Below are 23,479 nucleotides of genomic sequence, written 5' to 3'. Positions count from 1 at the left end.
CAGCCATTTATTGTTTGTACGTTTTTTGATAATGGCCATTCTGACCTGTGTGAGGTGATAGCTCGTTTTGGTTTTGATTGCATTTCTCTAATAATTAGTGATGTTGCATAGCTTTTTATGTGCTTTTTAGAAATTGACATTATCTAAAACCCAATCAAAAAGACCCTGATTAAAAAAAAAAAAAGAAAAGACCCTGATGCTGGGAGGGATTGGGGACAGGAGGAGAAGGGGATGACCGAGGATGAGATGGCTGGATGGCATCACCAACTCGATGGACATGAGTTTGCGTAAACTCCGGGAGTTAGTAATGGACAGGGAGGCCTGGCATGCTGCGATTCATGGGATCACGAAGAGTCGGACATGACTGAGCGACTGAACTGACTGACTGACTGAAAACCCAATTGATTATAAGCTTCTTGTTGTTTTGCAAGAGGCAGGAACTTGCAATCAGGTGGATCGGGGGGTGGAGTATAACTGTCACTTTTTAGTTATATACTTAGGGGCAAGTTACTTAACCTTAACTAGGGCTTCAGTTTCTTCACTTGCACTATGGGCATAGTAATGCTACCCCTATTAGGGTTAATACAGAAGGATAAAATAGATTCTGTGTAAATAGAGGCTAATGCTGCAGTCTGTGTATTTGGCACTATGGAGACACTATGGGAGATTTCAAGAAGATGAATAGGAGATGCTTTTGCCTTCTAAGGGCCTTATGATATTTTTGGGAGGGCAGATAAAATAGAGAATCCAAACCAGCTTCGAGTATGGTAGGTATTCTGAGGAGAAAAGATCCAAGATTTAAAAAATAAGAAGTGAAGGCTTGAAGGGGGAGGCTGAGAAGATTTAGAGGAAGGGTCTCAACCCTGGCTCTAATTAGAATCACCTGAGACCTTTAGAAACACACCTGTGTCCTCTCATAGAACAATTACATCAAAATCCCAAATATCAGTATTTTAAAGTTCCCTGGGACTTTTACATGTGGTCCAGATTGAGGATCATTTAAAGAACCTATATACATAGAAGTAGTACAGATATTGATAGGAGGAGGAACATAAGAAAGGTAGAGTTCCTTTTGTTGTCCTAGCAGCTCTGCATTTCAGAAAGTGTAGTAAGTGAAGGCTCCTTGTTAATCCTGTGGATATATTTTTATATGCCTATAGTGGATTCTGTCATAAATCTGATAAATCAAATGAGAGGAAGGATGTGTTTGATTTTGTGGGTATTTTTGTATGTGTGTGTGGTGTTATTGGGTTTTTGTCTTTTTTAACTCTAACTATAAATGTTAGCTGTGATGATTGTGTATATGTACATTTTCAAAGTAGATAAAACATATAAAAATTTTGCATTTTTTAATATGAAGAGTATCTACCATTTAGATTTGGTTTTATAGACAAAATGCAATGATGCAGACTTACCCTGGGTCTTTTGTGACACTCCTAATACTCCTATGCCATGGGCATGTGAATAGGTTGCATACCCCATGATGCCAATCACCTATAATAGCAAAAACCTATATATTAGTGTTTTCATTAAGATGAACCTGTAATATTAAAACCATTTTTCTGATTATTCAAAGTAGAAAGGAGAGTGAAATATACAAGAGTAGAAAGGTCATCTTTGCCCTAACTTAGAATTTGAGACACTATGTGCTTGGTTAATAACTTAGCCTACATTTTTATAGAGGGAAAATCTTATTTTTAAAAATGAGAATAGAAAAATTGTGAAGTAAAATGGAATGAATCAGCTGGGCCAGACCAGTTCTTGCTAAAGAGAAGGATGTAGAAAGCCACATCCTGGATATAAACGAAAACACCATGGTTACGTGATGTGCTTGTATGTAACAGTTATAAAGGAAAAAAAGGAGGTCGCATACTTACAAAGCACTCATTTTTGTTACATGTTTAAGCTTCTGTGTAATCAAGCAACCTTTTTGTTTTATTACCAAGGATGATCTAAATGATGGCTCACTTGATAAACATGGTGATCTTCTTTTATTTTTCCTTTGAGCTTCATCTTTCTAGAAGTTGGGCTATCCTTAGGTTTCAATAATTTAACTGGAGGGGACATGATGGAAAATGAAGATGTCATTGTAATTTTCACGCACATTCACAATTGAAGGTCAAATGAGTGCCACCCTGCATGCAGAGCATGCGTTTCATTACTATCATTGTAAAGCAGAGGAATCAAATCAGTCTTGGTAAGATTAGATTGATGTCCTTGTGGCATGTCACTATCTTCTGTGCAGTGGCATCAGTGGGAGCTTGCCACTGGTGGAAGCAGGGAAGTATTCCTTAATCTAAGCCATGAAGTGCTTTGAGATATTGAAACCGGAGAACTTTACTGCCTTATGCTCTGTTTACTTCAAGATAGTAGAAGAGCCAAGAGGATTGCTTTAGGTATTCATTCATTCAAGAAATATATATTAGGTCTCACTCTGTGCCAGGAATTGCTCTAGGAGCTGGGGTTATAATAGTGAATGTAACAAAGTGTCTGTCTTCATGAGCTTGCATTCTATAATGAGAGACATAGACAAATAAGTGAATGTAGACTATATCAAGGGATAGTAAGTGCTTTAAAGAATGAAACATGGATAGGGAATAGAGAGTGACACAGAAGAAGGGACTAGTTTGGATTGAGTGGTCTGCGAAGGCCTGCAGTTCTAGAAAGGAGACACTTGGGAAGAATTATGAATGAACTTAACAGGTATTTGAAGGAAGAGTACTCGATTTAGAAGAAATAGCACATTCAAAGTCTCAAAGCAAGAGCACGTGGCATGCTGCAGGAACAGTAAGGATGCAGACAATGGGCTGAGCAGGGTGGGCAGTAGGAGATGAGATGGTAGAAGAATCAAGGCTGAGTCATAGGCCTCTGAGACCTTGGAAGAATTTTGGCCCTTACTTGGGTTGAAATGGGAAGTTATTGGAAGCACTGGCTTAGCACAATTTGCATTTTAATTATAAAGATTGCTTATAAGGTTCTTTTTTATAAAGATCATTCTTGCTGCTATGTGGAGATAGATTCCACATAGGTGGGGAGGGCAGTTAAGAAATTGACACAGTAACTCAGGAAAATGATGGCAGTGGTTTGGAAATGGGTAGTGGCAGTAGGAAAGGTGAGAAGTGGTTGGATCCTCAGTAGATTTCAAAAGTAAAGTGGATGGGATTTTCTGATAGATAGTATATACGATGTGAGAGAGAGAGAAATCGACATTGACCCAAAAGATTTTCCCCTGTACAGCTGGTGGAATGGAATTGCCACTTGCTGAGATGCAGGGATGTGAAAGATATGAGAAGAGCAGATCAGCAGGAAAATTAAGTAATTTTGAATTTGTTATGTTTGAGAGGCCTGTTCGATCACCAGGGAGTGATGTTGAGGTATAATTGGAAAAATCAACCTGAATGTCAGGGCAAAGATTGAGGCTACTGATACATATACAATTTTAGAAAGAAAAACAAAAAAGGTGTTTAAAGTCATGGATATAGATGAGATCATATGGGAGTAAATTCAGACTGGGGAGAGAAACTCTTTTAGGACTCAACCTGAGGTCACTGCAAAGGGGAAGGAGAAGCTAGAAAAAGTGGTGTCCCAGAGGTAGAGTGACCAACTGTCTGTTCCAATTTGCTGGACTGAGGGGTTTCCTCGTACATGGACTTTCAGAACCTGGGATACACTAGGACAGTTTGCCCCTCTCCAGGTGAAGAAAGTGTTTCAAGAAGGGGAGAGTGATTAACTGTCCAGTGCTATAGATAAACCAGGAATGAGCAACAGCCATTGAATTTGGCAACGTGAAGGTCTTGAGTGACGTTGACCAAGACTTGTCTCTCATGAACAGCCAAGTCAGTTTGAGGACCACCCACCGTAGGGATAAACATGCCTGATGGTACAAGGACAAGGCACCTGGAAGCATCATGCCTCTTCCCTTCCCCCCAGCCAAAGGGCATGAAGCTTCCCTCCTGCTGTAACAAAGTACCCGGTCCTTTGTGGTACTTTCCAGGTGCTGCAGTGGTTAAGAATCTGTCTGCCAGTGCAGCAGATGCAAGAGACACCAGTTCAAAACCCGGGTTGGGAAGATCCCTTGGAGGAGGAAGTGGCAAACAGTTTCAGTATTCTTGCCTGGGAAATCCCATGGACAGAGGAGCCTGGTGGGCTGCAGTCTGTGGGGTGGAAAGAGTTGGATATGGCTGAGTAAACACACGTACATCCTTAGGATTACCTGTGTGACTTGGGCCAAGTCATTTAACCTCTCTGTTTTTCAATATCCTTATTTGTGAGATAATGTCCAGATTTGTCATATTAATCTTCTATCAGTGTGTTGACTGCTACATTAATCTATGTAGCTAGGGCTACATAGATCAATTTTTAACAAACATGGTTCTGGTGCTGTAGAAATTTTCAATTTCAAATTGAATCGTACTCCATGTCAAGAGAACTAGCCATTGATGTACATTAAAGGACAAAGAAAAATTCAGACCCTCTTCATTAAAAAAAATGAATATTTGTGAATAATTTAAGCCTTTAAAGTATTTATACTATTTTTGTGTATTTCTAGTCTTCTGTTGATCATACCTCTGGGGAAAAAAATAGCTAGAAAGAAAGACTGCACAAATCTTCACTAGAGGAGTGTTGAAAATTGATCGAGGGCATTGAGTATGTCTCCTTGGCCTACTGCTGGACTGCTTAGGACACCAGTGAATATATGTTGAAGGAGTGAAGGTAGGTGTATTAGTCTGGATTCAGCTGGAGCAGTGGAGCTGGTAGGAGATGCGTCTTCACGTACACTAAGGAATTGATTACAGGGCATTGGCTTACCCACTAGGGGTGGCTGGCTCAGCAAGCCTGAGGTCCACAGGGCAGTCAGGAAGACACGATCATAACACGCTGGAACTCCAAGGGCGTGATCGAAAGCTTGAAGCCCTGGCACTTCCAGAGAGCTTCCACCCTCTTTGAAAAGGCATCCAACTGGTTAAGTCAGGCTACCCAGGCTAATCTCCCTTTTGATGAACTTAAGTCTGTAATGTCTGTAATGTCACATTACAACAGCACTTCACCTGGTGTTGATTGTATCAGTAGGTATGTGTATGCTACCCAACAACTACAGCCTCCCTTCTGTCCTCCAGTTCTGGCAAGAGAAAACCCTTGTGGCCCACCCCACCTGGAAAAATACTAGGAAGGGAGTTTGTAGGAATGTAGTTCTGCTGAGCCAAGTTGAAAGATCACGAAGTCATTACAGTCAAAGTCTGATTTAGGATAATTTGCTATCTTAAGTTATTTTTTTGTTTTGTTTTTATTTTGATTATTTAGGTTTTTTTCATACATTGTTTTAACAAATGATAATTCCTTGGATAAGATGAACTTGAAATTACTTTGGATTGTTCAAACTAGTCTGAGTCTCCACTGATTAGGTCACAGATAACTCAGTAGCAGAGAAAACAAAAACAGTAAATTTTCATGTTTGACTTTTATTCTCCCAAGAGGCCAAGGGACTGATCTTAGAACATCCCCTGCCCCCCGCCCCACTCCATTCCCAAACTTTAGCCTCCAGAGAAACACAATACCACTGTAAATCTCCTCAATATTTGTTTATACCTAAATAGCATTGTGTATGTGGGTATGTGTTGATTGCCTCATAATATATAAAACCTACTCTTGAGATTGACTTCAGATAACTTGGAGAACAGAAATCTCTTTTGGTTCCTGTTTATTATTTGCATATGCAAGAGGAGCAACTTGCTCAGAGGCCTAGTTAACAGTAGCTGGCATCTCCACTCACTTGCCAACAGCAGAGCTAGTTTATATCATCTTTGAAACAACAGTTTCCTCCCTTGTTAGTTTCAGCATAGAAAGTGTAGGGTGACTAGTTCTTAAATGCTGGCTGTGTGTAGTGTTAGACTAATGCTCAGTAATTCTATCATTAGGGCTTATTTTTATAGTCTCTTCAGTCCTGAAGTAGACTCACACCTTAAGAGTATTATGACTTTATGATCAATTGTGCATATTGCATTTGGCACGTTGCCACACAGTGTTCAATGATGATACTATATACTTTTTCATAGCTCCCCCCTCCAAAGATAGCATTATTTTATATGTGAGAAAGTGTCAGACTTTCCTGTCCCACAGTTGACTCAAGATCTATAGAAAGAGCAGCTCCCTAAGGGCCAGCTCAGTGACTTGTGTTTATTTTTTTTTTTAATATTTGTTTGTATTAATTATTTATTCAGCTGCACTGGGTCTTAGTTGTGGCACTTGGGACCTTCTAGTTGCAGCATGCAGGATCTAGTTCCCCAACCAGGGATCAAACCCGGGCCTTTTGCATTGGGAGTGCCACTGGACCACCAGGCAAGTCCTCCAGTGACATGCACTTAGTAGATGTTTAGCAAGTAATTGCTGAATGAGGGAGTCAGCTGTCCTTTTTCCCTGGCTCTTGGGCAGCCTGTCCAATAGGTGACAAGTGTCATTATCAGCCAGGGTTTTTTTGTAATCCTTGTGACTTTGAATTTTAAAAAGTGAAAATGTTAGTTGCTCAAACGCTCTGTGTCTCTTTGCAATCCTATGGACTGTATAGCCTGCCAGGCTCCTCTGTCCATGGAATTCTCCAAGCAAGAATACTGGAGTGGGTTGCCATTCCCTTCTCCAGAATATCTTCCTGATTCAGGGATCAAACCCGGGTTTCCCACATTGCAGGCAGATTCTTTACTATCTGAGCCACCCGGGAAGCCCTTTTGAATTTTAGGGACATGACAACTATAATATTTAGGCTGGACCTAAATTTTTTTTCTCTCTGGTGATTTCACACAACTGCCATTTCTCTATGGGAGCTTCTTACTCACTAGTTATCAGCGTTAGTATCCACATTGCTGCAAATTTTGCTTCAGTGTAATTTTTCAGTATATCTTTTCAATGCTTCTGCTTAAATAATTGATATTCCGTATGATAAATTTACACTTAGTATTATTTTAATGAATTACTTCATGATTATTAATTTGAGGATCCAGTCTCATGAGAAGTTCAGAGTAGAACTTGTGCATGGTAGTAAATGGATTTTTTAACTCTTCTAAACACGCTTACTGCTGTCTCATGTTTTAATTATTTCTGGAAACCTAGTTCCATGGAGAACCTGCAATAGAAAGAAAAATTAGGAGTCTGCCTAGGTTTGAATTCCATATGGACTATTTCCCAGCTGTGCAATCATGCCTGGGTGAATTATTAAATTTCTAGCCTTCAGTGTCCTCATCTGTAAAATAAAACCTTACAGAGTTCTGGTGAGGATTAAATGAGATAATGTCTAGAATGACAACTTCTTGGCAAGTAGTGCTCAACAACTTCCAGTTCAAGGATATAAATTTAACAGTAATAAGGTGAAGTATACAAACAGTGCAGCCTCTTCATTTCAAGGTGAAGTCATTTCAGTCCCTTTCCCTGAACTCTGTATCATGTTGTGGTAGAGAGTGGGAAAGTCTGCTTTCTTTTTTGGGGTTGATCTCATGACAGTCTACAGTAGATTTTTTTTTGGTTCTGTGCATGTATAATGCCTGTTGTTCCCCCTGGCAGATGTCAGCAGTGTCTTTTTGCCAACTCTGTCCCCACCTGCTTCTGCATAGGCTGATCCCAAGCTCTCTGAGCCTGCTGCTGGTCCCAGCTGCTTCATTTGAAGAGGCCTACCCTAAGAACTGTGCTCCTCCTCTTAGTGACCTCCAGGTCCCCAGTCAGAGCCCAGGGAGACTTCTGTGTCCTCAGGCATGCCTCATAGAGCCTTGGGCAACCAGGGGAGTGTCTTTGCTCTCTCCTAGCGAAGGACTTCCTGTTCCCTTCTCTTCTGCCCTCTTTGATCCAGCTGCCATAGGGCATTATGTGAGCCAGCCCTTCAAGAATCTCAGACAAGGAAGGCCTGTGTCTGCTCTCTTGTCAGCTCTGTCCTCACTCTTCCTATGTCACTCACGTCTCCACCATCACCAGGGACACAGAGGTGGGAGGAGACAGGGCAAGCCACACTTATATTCTCTAATCTTCTTGCCTCTTCCATGACACTTTGTTCCCCTTCTCCAGCCTGGAGCCTTACATCTAGTCTGGTGTATGGTTTCAGGATGATGAAAAACCGGTTTTGTCAGCACTTTCTTTGGATCTGTCCTTGTTTCAGAGCGAGACAGTACAAGTCAAGAATCTGGGGTGTTTGCTGGACTGATGACTCCAAATAGTCTGCCATACATGAACACCACGGGGTTTCTGCTATTGTTGTTGTTATTACCACTACTTCTACCACTGCTACACACGTCAACTTGATCTAAATTATCTTTATTCCGTTAAGGCAGTGGTTTCCTAAGTTTGAGTTTCACAAGGTAGAAAAAATTTGTTGAATTGCCAACTTTTTCTTTTATCACCTGGTGGCTCAGAGGGTAAAGAATCAGCCTGCAATGTGGGAGACCCGGGTTCAATCCCTGGGTTGGGAAGATCCCTTGCAAAAAGGAACGTCTGGAGTATTCCAGTATGCCTGCCTGGAAAATCCCATGGGCAGAGGAGCCTGGTGGGTTACAGTCCAGGGGGTCGAAAAAAGTTGGACGTGACTGAGAGACTTAACACTTTCATACTTTTTTCTTTTATTGCCTGAGGAAAATTAATTTTTAAATTACCATCTATTTTTAACATTTCTTCCCCCCACCTTCCCGCCCCACTGTGGAAGGATATAATTGAAGAGCAAAAAAAAAAACCAAAAAACACCAAAACAAAAATCAACACCAAAAAAACCCCCAAAACAATCCTTTTAAAGCAAGTACATTTAGCCTTACGAATACTTAGCCCATTGTCCTTCGTTTGCTCATTTAACTGCAGTCAGTGACAGGTTCTTCCCTGTTGGCACCAGGCAGCCCAGCAGTATTTGGAAATCACTGCCTTGGAGTGTCCCAGCCACCCAGGCTGGTTCACTGTGGGCTGTGATTACGAATGAAGTGCTTTCAAGAATCAATGTAGAGGATGACTCAGGCCAAATAAAACACTGTACCTGAATACTCTTGAGTTGAGTTTACCTGAATTTCTAGAAAATTGCTTCCAGTTGGCTGCTTCACTATATTTGGGTAAACGTGGCCTCAGAGAGCTTTGGCAAGAGAAATTATAAAAATGCAGCAAAACCTTGTGATTTCATTTTGGATCTCCTTAGGAATCCTCATCAAGATGCAATTAAACAGAGAAAAATTCTGCCTTGGGGTGTGATTTTAATTACTCACCATGTTCTGACTTGACTCTCCATGCTGCATTTCTTTTCCTTTCCATATCACCGCTTCTGTGTTTGACATCTTCTCTAAACACAGCCCCACTTAGCTGGGAGGAGAGGGAGGGCAAGGCATGCATCTACTGTCTCCTTAGTGCTTTTATCCCAAACCGTGTGGGAACGTCCTTGTCCTTTTCCTGCCCCCAGCCTCAGTTCTATGACCCCGTGGAGCCAGTGGACTTTGAAGGACTTCTGATGACACACCTGAACAGCCTGGATGTGGAGCTTGCCCAGGAGCTGGGAGACTTCTCCGAGGACGACTTGGATGTGGTGTTCACGCCGAAGGAATGTCGAACTTTGCAGCCTTCTTTGCCGGAGGAAGGGTAAATTGTTTTCTGAAAATGTGGATGGGATTATGACTGTCATGACTGTTCGTGGTAAGGGGGAGATACCCTAATTCTGGACTTTTCTTACAAGTGACATTACTCAAATCTGTCAAGATGTGCAGGATAACTTCTATCGTACTGTCACTTCCAGGTAGATAGTTTTTGAATTGGTTTGACCAAAGGCCAAAACCACTTGGGGTCTAAGCCAGTTAAAGGACTGCAGTGGGACAAAATGGACTGCTTAAGAAGAAGTGAAGAGTGCAGGCTGTAGACCCAGACTGCCCAGGTGTCAGCTCAGTGACCGTGGGTGTCATGAGACCTCAGGAAATCTCAGTTTCCAAAAATAATAATCATTGAACTGCTTCCATTCAGAAGCATTTTAATTGTTTCCCATATATGAGACTGGATCAAGTCACAAAAGTAAGTTTAATCCACTTTTCTTGAGCATCTCCTATGTGCTGAGAACAGGGATAAAAAGATGAATAAGACAAAGTTCCTGTTTTTGAAGCAAGTTTTGTCAAGTGGAAAAACAATGGGGAAAGCTCTGTAGTGTGAAAATATGAATAGCTACTTACGGTTGCGTTTCTTCAGTGGGTTAATCCATGTGGTTACAGGTGTGGGCATTGGTATCAAATGATGGAATTATTTTAGATGTAACATCTTTATCTCCATAGTGTAGAAAGCAGTGTCTCTTTGGAGGTTTAGAATGAGCTTTTATTTGCATTCATTTTCTAAAGCAGATTAAGATTCACATTCTCCTGGACATTTTCAACCTTCTGTTCTTTCCCAAAAAGTCCTGGAAAGGAGATCATGAAACAGACCACTGCCCTCATTACTCAAGGATATTTCAGTTTTAGTTTGGATTTCATTTCATCACAGTTTAGGAAGTTGGATGACAATGACATGGTATTATTTTGACCCTTTGGTCTTTGTTTAGGTAGTTCTCATTCACACAGAAGAGCTGACCGCATTCTCGGCTCTTAACATTTTGAAGACACTCACTTCCCAGAAAGCAAAATCATGGTGATCCTTGGGAAACATTCTTCCCTATTGTCAGTCCATTTGTTCAGATGTGACTCTCATAGTGGTAACATCTATTGTTATTACCTTTGGTAGAGAATCATTTAGTTTTATTTCTTTGTGTAAAATATATGGCTGTCTTCAAATGAGATCAGAATCTTGGGAAAGCCTGTTTAAAATACAATCAGTTTACATGTAGGAGGATTCTTTTTTTGAAATTTGATAGAAGAGATAATTTTTTCCTACCATCAGTTTTTGAGCATAATATTGCCCTGTCACCAGAATTGATAACTAACACATTTTCTGTCTGATGGCTTTCAAACACTCTCTACGGTTTCAACTGTTGCCCAAAAGACTGGTGTATAATTAAAGCCCAGGAAAGTATCATCATCATCAGAGCAAACAACAGCTGACTTCTGTTGAACCCACGTGCCTACCTAGGAACTTGATGTTGAGCTGTGATAGTGTAGTGGGTGTAAGCCTACACTCCCAAGTGAACAGCCTGGGTCAGGTCCCTGCTCTTCCACTTGCTGAGTGACTTTGAGCAAGATGTTTCCATCTCCTCCCTCTGCAAAATAAGAATAACATTAGTGCCTGTTCTGTGGCGCTGACTGACGTTAACTGAATTAATACACATAGAGGGATTGCTCTAGTGTCTAGTGCAGAATGAATGGCACACAAATGTGAGCTGTCACAGGAAAGTCTTACTATGTGCCAGACACTCATCTCAGAACCTCACATACTGACTTAATCTTCATCACCGCTCTCCAAAGGAGCACTGCGTGATTACTATCACCACGTATGATGAGGAAACTGAGAAGGATTCAGAGACTGGCCCAAGGTCACATAAGGAATAAGGAATGGGGCTGGGGTTTGGGTAGTTAGGGCCCAGAGACCACACATCTGACTTTTACAATATTCCGTCTAAAACTAGCAGGCAGTTCACAAGGCAGGTACTGTCCGTCTTTTTACAAACCAGAAAATTATAACTTAGAGCATTTAGACCTGTTATCTATAGTATCAACACATTTGGAAGAACAGCAAAACAAAACAAAAACACGTTTTCTATTGTGGGGAATTCATGATTTCTAGTTTCCAGACTCTGAAGTATTCTGAGTCTCGCTCACGACTCACTCTATACCAGTAGACAAAAGCCACCTGACTTAATAATCACCAACCAAAGCCAGGGCCTGTCAGCTCCTGAAAGCAGAAGACAACTCCTCTTTCATGGACTTTCAAAAAGGAAAACATGCATGTCCTAACAGGGTTACATATGAGCAAAAAATATGCCCAGATCACCCTTGGGACAGACTGGTGTTTATACTTATTCTTCCTGTTTTCCATATGATTACAGCTAGCTCTACCTGTCTTCTGTCAGAATGCCTTCAGGGATAGGTATAGTCTAACACAGTTCTCTGTAATAAAGAAAATGCACAAAGCATAAAATGCCAACATGTTTGTCTCATCAAAGTAAAAATGTTACTGCCTTAGGAATATTTCAGATACTTGAAAGGATTGGAAAACAACACCTTTCCCATTCTCAGTTGATACGGCTTTGAAATCATGCTGCTCTCCTTGGTTATGATAAAGGATTGCTTCATTGTTTTTACCTGGTGATAACTTGTTTTATGTTTTTTTCCATCTCACTAGGGTTGAACTCGACCCACACGTCAGGGACTGTGTTCAGACCTATATTCGGGAGTGGCTAATTGTGAATCGGAAGTAAGTTCATTTTTTTCCCTCTTCACTTGTATATTTACTTTATATTGTTAGCTTTTTAAAATAACTTTAAAAAATTAATAAACTTCTAAAAAACTGTTTAGGCTTATAAGAAAATTGATTAGAAAGAAATACTGAGAATTCTCATATACCACATCTTACACATTTCCCTCTATTTTTAACATATTGGGATTTTTTTTTTTTGTCCTTAAATGGCCAAGAATATTGATTTTGGAGATTACAAATAAATTTTACCATAGAGGTAAATTTGCAAATACAAAATCCATTAGTAGTGAAGATTTGACTATATTTTGTATCACTCTCCTGCTCAAACACCTTCTAAGGCACCCTATTTTCTGCTGTATCAAATATAAACACCACCTTCTTGCCTTTCAAGGATTTTAACAATCTGGCTCCACTCTGTCTCCTGAAACTAATATCACTTAGCTCCTGGAGCCCCATCCTTTCTCTGGGCTGGCCTCTTTCTCACCGTTGCCCCATGTGACCAACCTTCCCCCACACCTTTGTTCTTGCTGTCTCCCCTTTGGGTATGCCGTCTCTTCTTTCATCTATCTTCCAAACCCTACCTGTGGATGAAAGGTCAAATCAGATTTTTCTTGTGCAACTTTCTCTGACTAATATATCCTTCCTTGATTGAATTCTACCTAAGTATGGAACATCTGATATAATTGATGAGCCAGTTTTGATACATTATTATTAACTAAATTCCATAGTCTACCAAAAGGCTTATTTTTTATGTTGTACATTCTGTGGTTTTGACAAATGTATAGTGACATTTATCTGCCACTGGAGTATCATCCTGAATTGTTTCACTGCCCTAAAAATCCCCTGTGTGCCATCTGGTCATCTCTTCCTGGCAACCACTTCCTTGTCCCTCTGTGTCTTTTTGTGACTTGATAGCTCATTTTGTGTTTTGCTGGATAATATTCCACTACATGGATTTACCCATAGTTTTATTTATCCACTCACCTATTGAAGGAGAAAGGTAGATTTTAAACACAAAGAATAGAGTTCTTTTGTTTCTGTTCTGATGAATTTCTGGGGGGTTGTAGGGGTTAATGAATCAAAATGTGACCTTAGATTTAAAGGTAACATTTATATTTGTGACCAAGAAATAAATTACTTGCCTTCTAGTCCCTGTTGGCTCAGTCGGTAAAGAAGCTGCCTGCAATGCAGGAGACCTGGTTTGATCCCTGGGTCGGGAAGATCCCCTGGAGAAGGGAATGGCAACCCTCTCCAGTATTCTTGCCTAGAAAGTCTTATAGACAGAGGAGCCCGGTGAGCTACAGTCTATGGGGTCGAAAAGAGTCAGACATGACTGAGTGACTAATACTTTCACTTTCTAGTAAAAAAGGTCCTTCTCTCTTGGGTTCATCAGATGTTCTTTGATATTGTCCTGAGCTTTATGTCTCCATGTCAGTGACCTTGACAGTTGCCTCTAATGAGAAATATCTACCCACGCTAGAATTCTCAATGTGTTTGTGTACACATGTTAGGGAGCTAGCTGGGAAGAATCAGCAATAGGGGGCAACACTCCACTCACCCAGCTAGAGAAACATCAGAGAGCCTGTGACAACACATAAGTAGTTTGAAATTCTTATTTTCTCACCTCTCTTATACTCCAGTAAGAATTTTTGTTCTGTGGGATAAACGATGAAAGACTTTGGAGACAGGGTTTTATCCAGCTCCTGGAAGTCTGCCATTGAATTTTTGCTGATGTGTTTTGGAGTAATGTCAGTATGAATACTATTTTCAGTAACTGATAAATAGAAAGCTTTGCTTGTATGAAGTAATTAAGAGAAAGATGTTCATCTATCATCTATTCTAAAGTGAATGGAAAACCAAGTTTGCTGGGCAGTCAGATAAGATTATACTATGCTGATAATAAATAGAAGATTTCAGAACAAGTTGTTCTCATGCTTTTAAATGTTATAATTAGAGATACTTTCTGGATATGAAGGTTCTAAAAAAATCTGAGAAGGGACAATAAATAGAAAGTTCCATTTTGCTACATTTGGTTTTTATTTTCTGTTTGGGACAGTGCGCTTTTTCATTCTTCATGGCAATTCCCATTGGAATTTTTTTTCTCTATCTTGAAGAAACTTAAAGGACTCTTCTTAGAATACTCATTGTAAAAATTTTAGAGATCATAGGGAAACGAAAAGAGAAAACAAACTCAATTTCACTATAGACAGATAACCACCATTAACATTTGATGTGTTACCTTTGAATCATATTTCTTTGTTTATATTTATATAAAACTTAAGTCAGATTATTATTTGTAGCATGCTTTTTCAGTCTTCACAGTAAGTGATAATTAGCTCTTTGCTATTAAATATCTCCTTCAACACAGTTTTTAATAATTGTATAACATACATAGATACAAAAATTTATTTAACCAATTTTCGTGTTTAGATAATTCCCTGTTTTTCAGTGTTATACCTAGCAGAGCAACATTCTTGTATTTAGTTGTGATTTTTTTCCTTTGGAATAAATTCCTATAAGAGGAGGGAGTTTCTCTGTTTAAGTATATGCACAAATTTAAGGACTTGGGAATAATAATATATCAAAGAGATTATTAACAATATATGTATGAATCCTCAAGAATATTGGATGTTTTCTTTTCATAAATTTCTAATTTTCTTTGTGAAAAGGTAGTCTTTTATTTGCATTCCTTTGGTTATTTAGATTTGGTATCTTTTTTCTGTAAATTTGCTGACCATTTGTAAGTTTTCCTTGGTGCTCTGCTTATTCATTAAATTCGTGTATCTCTATTAATGTTTTTGTCTGGTCATGTTTATCTTTAGGACTGCTTTCATTTGCTAAAACATTAACTCTTTGTCTTTCATATAATATAAATTCCTTGCCCAGGAATACTTTTTTTAACATTCAAAATTATTTATTAATGAAATCTATATTAGCAAGTTTCCTAATGGTTTATATTTTTGCTGTCATGCTTAAAATTTAATCCACAAACCTAATATTAGTTACTAAGAATTTTGGATTAAAATGTTAATCTAGACCATTAGCCCCTAAGATTATTGCTTCTGTTCCCTTGTGTGTCTCCACTTGTTTTTAACTCTTTGTAGGAACAGTAATTATTCATACATTTATTCTATTCAAGTTTTGCATCTTTTTATTTTCACAAAACAAAGCAATGTCTGTTTTAACATTATGTTTGGCAACATGTAGAAGATGAGACTTGTAATTGGCCTTGTTATCTTCACATTTGGGTAGTGGACCAGTTTGTTTCCCAGAAATTAGCTAATTGACAGGTAGAAGTGTGCAACTTTGAAATTCATTGTCAGTTTCTGGAAAGCTTTGACTAGTGTTTTACTGAGGAATCATCCTTTTCTACTATTTGACCCTTTGGTATGCTAAATCTGATACTCTAACATAAATGCTACAATTCCTAGCACACACCCCTTCCAGGATCATTCTGCCCTCATGTGTATCCATAATACTTTATTTGCAAGGAGCATCCAGTACATTATTGCCAGATGCCCTTCATCTCCCAGCTCTACATATGTTTTAGGCTGGTTGTTTTCTGTGAGTTGTTTCTATACGGTTGCAGATTGATGGTAGAAAGAGAAAGGCAAGGATGGCGGTGGTTCTGGTGATGGTTCATGTCAGTAAAACCAGGTGGAACCTGTGAGTGGCTTCATAGATAAACCACTACAATGAAGAAGGAGAATTTAGATTTCTGACTATTACTATAGACATTGACTGTTTAGGGACTGGCAAGAAGGAAAGTACAAAACGCTATCCTCTATGTTCCCCTTTGGGGAGGCAAAGTATGGTATATCCTTCTCCTTCTAGCTTCATTGGATCCACAGAAATTCTGTCTACACTTAGGCATTAAGTTTTCTGTTTTGGTGAGTTTCCGTTTTTCTGTGCCTTCATAGGCTGGGAAGTTGGAGGAAGTCACAATAATGGTTGCTGACCAGTTATTAATTGGTGATTAATGAGCTTTCATTTGAATTTCTTATTTTATGTGTCAAATTATGAGTGCCTATTTTGAAAGAAATCAAGCAATGAGTGTACTAAGTAAAAAACTAGTCTCTTGCCTCACTAATTGCTTGCTCCGTGTCCTCTTCAACTCACTCTTCTTTTTAAAACTTTTTCTCAGATTTATTTTTTATTGAAGTAACATTAGTTTATAACATTATATGTTTTACATCTACAATGTTATATTTCTATTTCTGTGTATGCTACAGTATGCTCACTACCAAAAAATGTGGTTTCTATCCATCACCATATGGTTGATCACCTTTACCCATTTCATCCTCCTTTTGCCCCTAACCCTCCACCACTCTGGTCTCTATGTTTTGGAGAGTTTTTTGTTTTTTTCCTACCAATTCTCAACTGCATAGAGATCATTGGGTAGCCTTCCAGATCCTCTTTTGATCCCCTCACAAACACATATGAATATTTGTATTTTATATAAACATTTTTATATGCCAAATATACACACACATACATATTTTACACACATGCATAATTGTTTTCAATAATGTGTTTGGCATCTTCCTATATCAAAGACCTATCTATCCCTTTCTTTTAAAATGCTGCTGGGCATTCCAGGTGCGAAGGAATGTACGTAAATTATTGACTTCTTTTCTGTTGTTAGACGCTGCAGTTGTCTTCATTTTTCATGATATAAATGATACCATAATGAAAATCCATTCACATGTGTCTCTACACATGTGTGAATATTTCTGAAGGTAGAAATGGAACCATATAGTCTAGTAAGTACTTCCAAATTCTTCTCCAGAAAAGTTGTGTTGATTTACTCCATTACCAACTGGACATGAAACTGCCCTCCCCACCCATATCCTTGCCAATGCTGGATATTATTGATTAAACTAAAATTTAAATTCCTCTAATCTTATTCTAGTTATTGTTTTAAAACTGGAAGTTATTGCTGCTGCTGCTGCTGCTACTAAGTCGCTTCAGTCGTGTCCGACTCTGTGCGACCCCAGAGACGGCAGCCCACAGGCTCCTCCGTCCCTGGGATTCTCCAGGCAAGAACACTGGAGTGGGTTGCCATTTCCTTCTCCAATGCATGCATGCATACTAAGTTGCTTCAGTCGTGTCCAGCTCTGTGCGACCCCATGGACAGCAGCCCACCAGACTCTTCTGTCCACCAGATTCTCCAGGCAAGAATACTGGAAGCTATTATACTCACTTTAATAAGATTGTTTTCTATCATGGAGTTTTCTTCTCTTACTCATCCTAAAATCCCAGTTAAATATACTCCTACCATATACCCTTTTCTCCTTTGCCTTTTGCTTCTCTTCTTTTCATAGCTATTTGTAAGGCCCCCTCAGATAACCATTTTGCCTTTCTTTTTCTTGGGGATGGTCTTGATCCCTGCCTCCTGTACAGTGTCACAAACCTCCATCCATAGTTCTTCAGGCACTCTGTCTATCAGATCTAATCCCTTCAATCTATTTGTCACTTCCACTGTATAATCGTAGGGATTTTTGATTTAGGTCATACCTGAATGGTCTAGTGGTTTTCCCTACTTTCTTCAATATAAGTCTGAATTTGGCAATAAGGAGTTCATTATCTGAGCCACAGTCAGGTCTCGGACCTGTTTTTGCTGACGGTATAGAGCTTCTCCATCTTTGACTGCAAAGAATGTCAGTTCAGTTTGGTTCAGTTGCTCAGTCATGTCCGACTCTTTGTGACCCCATGGACTGCAGCACGCCAGGCCTCCATATCCATAACCAGCATCCGGAGTTTACTCATACTCATGTCTGTTGAGTCGGTGATGCCATCCAACCATCTCATCCTTTGTTGTCCCCTTCTCCTCCCACCTTCAATCTTTCCCAGCATCAGGGTCTTTTCTTTCTTTCTTTTTTTTTTTTTTTCAGGGTCTTTTCAAGTGAGTCACTTCTCATCAGGTGGCCACATATTGCAGTTTCAACTTCAGCATCAATCCTTCCAATGAATATTCAGGACTGGTTTCCTTTAGGATGAACTGTTTGGATCTCCTTGCAGTCCAAGAGACTCTCAAGAGTTTTCTCCAACACCACAGTTCAAAAGCATCAGTTCTTCGGCACTCAGCTTTCTTTATAGTCTAACTCTCACATCCATATATGACTACTGGAAAAACCATAGCTTTGACTAGACGGACCTTTTTGGCAAAGTAATGTCTTTGCTTTTTCGTATGAGGTCTAGGTTGGTCATAGTTTTTCTTCCAAGGAGCAAGCATATCTTAGCTATTGTAAATAGTGCTGCAGTGAATATAGGGTGTATGTATCTTTTCAAATTAGAGTTTTCTCCAAATATATGCCCAGGAATGGGATTGCTGGATTATATGGTAGTTCTATTATCAACTTTTAAAGAAGCCTCTATACTGTTTTTCACAGTGGCCCACCAACAGTATAGGAAGGTTTGTGGAGACCTTTTCAAGCAATATTTCATAAGAAATGACTCTTTGAAAAATTTATGAAAATGATTTTGGTTCCAGTTTGCTCTAAGCGTGCAAATGGTAGTGGTAAAAACAGAGTAGATTTATGTGTGACTAAGCTCCATTTTACCATATTTATTTTCTACTTTCTAACAGATTTTTGAGAGAGAGCCTCATATGGGATTTCATAAACTTGCTAGCTTTTTCAAAGTTATTCTCACCAATATAAATAGATTCAGCAACATGTATGTGTAAGCTGGTTGAGTAGGCTTTTCTAGTGTATGAAATCCCTCATGATTCAAATAAAAAGCTTCATATGATCTAATGTCCTGGCACAAAACTACCCAACTCAAAATAGTGGAAAATACAGGCAAATACTAAGTTGCTTCCTAAGATTACACTGCCCTAGATGACAGCACACTGAATTAGTGAGTGTTTTTCCTGAGAAATCAAATTTTAAGGGGAAAAATTCTGAAAGGAATTAACTAACATTAATTTGTTCTAAGGTGGAAAGAAAGCAGTGAATTAAAATTTATAGTTCACACGTACCCTTTGTCTTTCTTAGGACGTGTGCACCTTAGAGGATATTGATGTCACAGATTCAGGGTCACATGCTTCTTCATAGGGAAACTTGCATGGGCCACAGGAATAAAAATCAGGGAACAACCTAGTTTAAGACCTTATGTGTGGTAACCTTGGAGACCAGAACTATATCTGCTTTAGCTCTCTTTATTGTTTCATAAAATACACAACTTATTTCCAAGAATGTTTACTTGTGAGTGAACCCCCACAAATCCCCTCCCCAGCACACACATAATTACAGCCATGCGCCTGCCCTCCACCTTCCTCACGTCACCTCTCTCTATGCCTCTGTTTCTCCATCAGGTATGGGCATGGATATGAGGTGAATTCTAAGACATTTTCCCCAGATTTAAAGATAAAGAGTTTATACACTATATCTGAAGAAATTCATATCAGATTTATCCTCAAAAGAAACTTAAATCTAGGAGAAGAGACTTTTTGGTTATTGTTCTTTTGCTATTTTATGTAAGTGAATATTTTCTTTTCTCTCCTTGATTTTGTTAGAATATTTTCTGAAGTCCTTTACGTGGATCCCCAAAGACATAAAAAATGGGCATTTTTTTTAAATGAGGTACAGAATAGAGTTAAAAATTCATTTCACAACATTTCTACTCTAACCCTGTGTCTGTGCCAGCCCTCAGGGTTTGGGGATGAAAGCATGAAGACTAGCTGTATTCCATGGCTGTGGATTTGAAACCAGAGCAAACCGTGCTCCCCTTCCTCATTCTAGATTTAGCATCTACTTCCCCATTTTAACGTCTCAGAAGGTTGCAGAGCTGCGTGGTGGCAGCACCAGTAAAGCTGGCTGGAAAGGAGAGGCCAAGGGTTGGCAAGCATGTAAAGATGACTCATTTCAGAAGTGCCAGCCACAGAAGGCAGAAACCACCATGAAGTAGGTAGTGAGACTGATGGCTGAGTGCCACCAGCTACCGGAGTGCCAGCCTCATTACCCCACCCGGGCGTCTGAGCCAAAGAAAGCCTTGTTCCTGTTGAACCTATTTGCAGACAAGAAAGAGACAGAGAAGTAGCCAAGTGGTAGAAAGACTCATTCTCATGAAAGGAACACAATCTATTCCTTCTCCAGAGAACTGCGTGCCTTTTTTGCAAATACTGCTGTTACACATCTGGGGACAATCCAAAGACCAAACATATTTTGAGAGCATTCTCTTTAGGGACAGTGTGGTGGAGCACACAGAATCTGGACCATAGAGTCTGGGACTTGAGTCCAGATGCTGGCTCCTTATGTAATGGCTATGAGACCCTGGGCAAGTGACTTAATCTCTCTGAACCACAGTTTCCTCAAGTATGAAGTGGTAGGGGGAGATGTTGCTCACTTTGAAGGCCTGTGTAAGGATTGGAAAACAATGCATGTTCCTTTTCTTCTTTTTCTCTTTCTTTCCTCTCCTTTGTTGTCCAGTTTGGTGTGAAAACCATCAGAACAAGTTAGCCATCCCTGCCTCAGGATAAAGATGAGGCGGGCCAGATAAGCTGAATACGGAGCTGAAGGCCAAACAGGGTGAGGAGGGCACACATTTAGTAGGCTTGTCGGGCACAGAGAATCAGAATGTACATGGTGAGGAGGGTATGTGAGCCTGGCCAGCCTGGCATGTGGTAACAGAGCAGACATTCTGAGTAGAATGAGGGGAGCACACACATGGAGGAGAAGCCTACCATGAGGGGTCAGAGTCCGGTCAAGGATGTCCTGGTTGGGCGGGAGTGTAGCCTGGCGCTAAGCATCAGCATAGACTGAAGAGGACATCACATCACAAGGACAACCCTTGTGCAGGGTGTCAGAGTCAGAATTTTAGGGAGGCAACTGGGTGGGGGAAGGGGTGATGTTGGCAATGGTTACATATAAGGGGATTGATACATATTAGGGACAGTAGGTGTCAGATTTTTCACTGCCTGAGAAGTGAGTTAAAAATATGGAAAGGAAGAAAACTAGAATGGATACTGTGATGTCAGATTGAGATAGCAAGGATCAACATGAATTCCTGGCTTTCAGCCCACACATGGGTGCACACACACACAATACCCTCCCTACTTAACTCTGTTCACTGAGAATATATAGGAGGATCAACACTTAAATAGCAATAAGCACACTCAACACCAACATCTTGGCTCCTAAGAATCATTTTCCACTAAAAAGAATCACAGCTTCTTGGAGAAATGACTGATACCAGATTTGAGGAAAAGAAAAAGTAAGTTCAGCTTGAAATGTCTTGAGGCGGAAAGTAGGATGTGATCAGTGCCTGTTGGGAACATGTGAAAAAGACGTAAGAGCGGCTGAAGGGATTCACCCTGGTCAAATTGAGGACGATTAGCGCACCAAAATAAGTAGTAATAGACATGGAGTAGGATATGTTGAATAAAATAGGAAACTGAATCTGTAATGATACAAATAAATAAGTTGAAAGCTTGATGAGGCATGAGGCATCTACAATAATCAAACCCAAGTGGAGGGACTTTCTAAAATATAACAGGCCTAAAATCTCAAGGTCATGAAAGTCAAGGAAACACGAGGAACTGTTCCACAGTAAATAAGACTAAAGGCATATGACATGCATGACTTTGGACGAGATCCTCTTGCTCTAAAAGCCATTTCACATTTGGTGAAAGCTGAATGGGGTCTGAAGATTAGGTGGTAATAATGTGCCAGTGTTAATTTCCTGAATGTGATGGTTGCATACTAATTATGATGGATAATGTCCTTGTTTATAGCATATGCTCAGTTTCTGACTCTTTCCAGCCCCATGGACTGTAGTCTGCCAGGCTCATCTGTCCATGGAATTTTCCAGGCAAGAATACCTATTCTTGCCATGGCAAGGTAGCAAGAATACTGGAGTGGGTTGGATACTGGATCCTCTAAGGGGATCTTCCCAATCCAGGGATCGAACCTGAGTCTCTTGAGTCTCCTGCATCTCCTGTATTGGTTGGCGGACTCTTTATCATCAGTATCACCTGGGAAGACCCTGTATGTAGAAACGACACAGTAAAGTATTCAGGGGTAATGGAGAGTTAGGTCAACTACTTACTCTCAAGTGGTTTGGGAGAGGGAAAAGGCTTTTGTACTATATTTTCAATTTTTCTATAAATTCAAAATTGTTTCAAAATAAAAGGAAAATAATATATATTAGGTGCCTGGCATTGTAATAAAGGCTGTTAGTGTGTCCCCTTTGCCATCCCATGCATTTATTTCACAGCTGCTTTGAGTATATAGGAGCTGTTGCGCCCAAAGACATTTGAGCAATTCACTCTACCTCTCAGCCCCTAACCTCCCAGTGTGGGTTGGTTGGTGATAAGCAGTGCCCGACTGGCACAACAGCACTGGTGCAAGGGGTATCATAGTCCCATTTCTTGCCTCAAAGTGGGATAGTAGGACAACTTTGTAATGTGAACATTCCAGAGTACCCTGTGTATAATGTCAAGAATTTATCTGAGCCTACCTCCTTAGTTGACTCCTTCTGCTTCCCTGTCTCTCTTACAGGCTTTTCTTTTCCTAAAGTGCACACTCTCAAAAATCACGTGCACTTGAGTCCCTGCCTCAGGCTCAGTGTCTAAGGAATCTCAACTAAGACAATCATGAGTCCAAGAAATGATAGCTATATTAGCATCAGTGATAATACCATTAGATGCAATACCAATGCACGTACTATAGATGTAAATACCCTTAATTTTGGGAGATATGTTGAATTTAAAATCTCCTAACATCCCTATTTCTGCTAAACTATGTTATTTCTATATGGGACATTTACTTTCTTACCAAAACCAGAAGTAGAACTCTGAAAAGCATTCACTTTAGGATTCCACCACTAGGATTCTCCCCCAATTAAACACCTGCATGTAGCTGTTTTCCTGGTTAAACTTGTTCCATTTCACCCCTTCCAGGAAGTCGTTGTGAATTTCCTTTCCCAGATGTGTTGCTAAAACTTATGATTTAAATTGGAATTGGAAATTCCAGTTTTCTGATGTCCTAGTAGCAGTGGGTCTCAATGAGGGTAGTTAAGGTTTCTGTTTTTTACCATCTCGATGACTGGGGTGGACTACTGCCTTTCACACCCTGACGTGCATTGGGCATCACACACAATGAAGGATTGTCCCAAATTCAGCATCCAACACAACAATCACATGTCC

At 39.9% G+C, this 23,479-nt stretch overlaps 1 protein-coding gene across 4 annotated transcripts in view; it reads left to right on the top strand.

Annotated features, from left to right (window-relative positions):
* The window catches only part of DOCK8 (dedicator of cytokinesis 8), a 225,082-nt gene that overhangs the window by 57,571 nt on the left and 144,032 nt on the right, over positions 1-23,479 (top strand). For all 4 annotated transcript variants that reach the window (XM_043890774.1, XM_043890771.1, XM_043890772.1 and 1 more), the window contains 2 exons: positions 9,407-9,582; positions 12,256-12,327. In XM_043890774.1, the coding sequence (XP_043746709.1) occupies positions 9,455-9,582; positions 12,256-12,327 (200 nt within the window). In that variant the 5' untranslated portion in view covers positions 9,407-9,454. The remainder of the gene's footprint in view (positions 1-9,406; positions 9,583-12,255; positions 12,328-23,479) is intronic.

Source organism: Cervus elaphus, chromosome 29, assembly GCF_910594005.1.
Source record: "Cervus elaphus chromosome 29, mCerEla1.1, whole genome shotgun sequence".
In the NCBI taxonomy this organism is placed as follows: domain Eukaryota; kingdom Metazoa; phylum Chordata; class Mammalia; order Artiodactyla; family Cervidae; genus Cervus; species Cervus elaphus.
Note: the sequence above shows the minus strand (reverse complement) of the source record. Positions and strands in the feature narration are given on the sequence as shown.